At 33.1% G+C, this 2,972-nt stretch overlaps 1 protein-coding gene across 1 annotated transcript; it reads right to left on the reverse strand.

Annotated features, from left to right (window-relative positions):
- Nucleotides 1-862: 862 nt before the first annotated feature.
- Nucleotides 863-1,483, reverse strand: LOC145098606 (uncharacterized). Its single transcript, XM_079036233.1, has one exon. It carries the CDS (start codon nt 1,481-1,483, stop codon nt 863-865), a length of 621 nt encoding a protein of 206 aa, XP_078892359.1.
- Between the last annotated feature and the right edge of the window lie 1,489 nt (nt 1,484-2,972).

The raw sequence follows: 2,972 nt of genomic DNA on the forward strand, positions 1-2,972 counted from the left end.
AAATTATGTGGCCTTTTTAAAAAAAGACGGTGAAAGTTGTGTGCCGAAATTGAGAAAAAATAAACAATGGGGACTAAAATTATCAAAGTTTGAAAATTATGTGGCCAAACTCCAAAACCAAAAACATTCCTGTTTGGTGAGGAAGATGATCAGGAAGGAGTTAAGAGAAAACCATGTGAAAGTGAATAAGTGAGTAAGCATTTGGGATAAAAGTGTGCAAATATTAATAGACGATGAAAAATTGAGGGTAAAGTGTGAATTAGCTAAACAAACCGTGTAGTCTTGCAAATATATAAAAACAGTGTGACAAAAGTGAGAAATGAAAGAAAGTTACTGTTGAAACATGCCATGAGCTTTAATATATATATATATATATATATATATATATATATATATATATATATATATATATATATATATATATATATATATATATATATATAATAACAGATAGTGAACGACCAGGCCCGGCCCTGACATTTCGGAGGCCTTATGCAAAAACTAAAATTAGGCCCCACAAAAATTTCTTGTAAATATTATTAACTACATTTGCTACCACTAATTCAAAACATAAAGTTGCTAAAAAAACATCTCATAAATTCACTACCACAAAATAATGTATTCATCCCTCATTAGTAATCAAATAAAACTGTAAAATTGTTATAAACAACTTTTCAACAGAAAAAACAACGAATTACTATTTTCTAAACATTGACCTTCTAGCATTTTTAGAAGAAAATTCATCTATGAGACTCATAATCAATATTCTCAAGAAACTCGTTCTCAATTGAAATCAATTCCAAAGCGTTTAATCTCTCTTGAGACATGGTCGAGCACAAATAAGATTTTAAAAGCTTTAATTTTAAGAACTTTTTTCCGCTGATGCAACTGTAATAGGAACAGTGAACAATAATTTGTATGCTAGACAAGAAACTGGATAAGTGTTCATCATTTTTAGGAAATTTAGTATTCCGTTAGCTGTATTGTGTTCAACCGGTAAATGTTTTTGTAACAACTTCAGTTTATTGAATAAATCATCAGCATTAATGTCTGAGATATGACCATTTTGCAGCCTATTTTCCAGATTTTTGCAACATGACTTTAACTCGCTACTATTCATTGACTTCAACTTTTCTATTGTGAATAAGAAACCAAAAATGTCTTCATATTGTTTGTATCGTTCAAACATTCGTTCAAATGAACCAATAGCTTGATCAACTATGTACACAAAATATTGAATCCTAAATGACTCTTGAGGTGAAAGTTCATGTACCGGCTCTGATGACCCAATGTCATTCTCATCAAAATGTCTTTTTTTATCAACTTTTCTTTTATTATTTATCTCAACAAACACCGGATAAATTTCCAAATCATAAGCTATAGCTCTCGCACAATCCAAAGCCTTCCCAAACCCATTCTCTCGATAGTCTTTAAAAAACTCAACAAGTGCTCCCACACTACTCATTGCCTCATCAATACGCATACTCTCAGACTGAAGTTGTTAGCTCAGGTTATTTACTTTAACCAATATATGATACCATATAACCATACCTGTTATAAAGTCAAATCTGTCAAGTTCATACTCTGCTAGACAAGTAGCTTTACTTATGATCTTTATGTATGTCTCTTCTTCAACAAGTTTATGCAGAGCTTTTACTATTTCAAGAGCTTGAGTAACTATTGCTTTCACACTGCTTTCACACTTTCAATCCTACTTTCCCACCTTGTAGTTGACAATGATTTTAAAGTGAGACTTTGTTTCGGTAATTCAAATGCATCGGAGGTCAAATGTTAAAACGCATCTAAAATTGGAACCAAAAGTTATCGGGCTAATTTTATTTATTCATAAAACATAAAAATAGATTTTACAAAAATACCAATACTATAACTATAAATTATCCTAAAAATTGAAGGCCCCCTAAAATCGGAGGCCTGGTGCGACCGCACCGCCGGCACCACCCAAGGGCCGCCACTGTGAACGACAGGTTCAATCTCAATAGATTTTTCTTTTTTATTCCAATTTTTTTTGTTCAATTTAATAAACATACTTGTCTTAGATATTTTTAAAATTTTACTGACGAGTTTGGGAGATTAAACATGGAACAAAGTTGAACAAAGCAATATTTGAGAGAAATAGTACGTAATTGATACTTTTAATCGCACGATGCAGCCATTGGTAAGTTTGTAATAGATTAAAGCTTATGCCGACAGGACTGTTGGTTTAAACGTTGTTGCTAGGAATCAATGGAAACAAAGTAAAAACAATAAAACTTTAACTAGAACAATGGCCGGCAGTAATTTCTCAGATTACAACGCAAATTTGGCTCATGTAGGAAACATATCGTAGTAATTTATCTGAATATTTGGATATAAATATCAATGTCAGGAACTTAGATCAGGTATCCCAGTATCTTCATCTTTTTTGCTAAAGAAGGAACTAAAACTCGATAACACCATGGCCAAGAATGCTTCATTGTTTGTGAAGATGGCAGCAGTACTCTCACTTTTCCTGATGCTCATTGTATTGTCGGAAAGCAGATTCACCCTAATCGGTAAGTCATTTAGTTTCCAACTTGTTAAGTGTTACCAAAATCAGAACGTTTTCTTGTTTCAATTTGCATATGAACACATGGATGAATGTTTTGATTAATGGAATCGTGAACATCCAGATGGTGTCCAGAAGGCAAAATCAGCCCTTGTGTGCAGCCAAGTTGTCGGTGTTGAAGCTGGCGATGACTGCACCATCATTAGCAAAGAGTTTGGGATGAGTTTGGCATCATTTTTGGCAATTAACCCCAACATCAATTGTGAATCCGTCTTTGTGGGTCAATGGGTTTGTATTAATGGAAGTGCCTAATTCATCAAGCTCGAAAACTAGAATTGCATAAATATCCGACCGAATAAATTTCTGGATAGACTTGCGTTTGCTCCTGTTTGATGCTATTGCTTAATTTGTGCTACTAAATAAGAAA

Source organism: Lactuca serriola, chromosome 4 (assembly GCF_051521515.1).
Source record: "Lactuca serriola cultivar US96UC23 chromosome 4, Lser_US96UC23_V15, whole genome shotgun sequence".
Classification (NCBI taxonomy): Eukaryota; Viridiplantae; Streptophyta; class Magnoliopsida; order Asterales; family Asteraceae; genus Lactuca; species Lactuca serriola.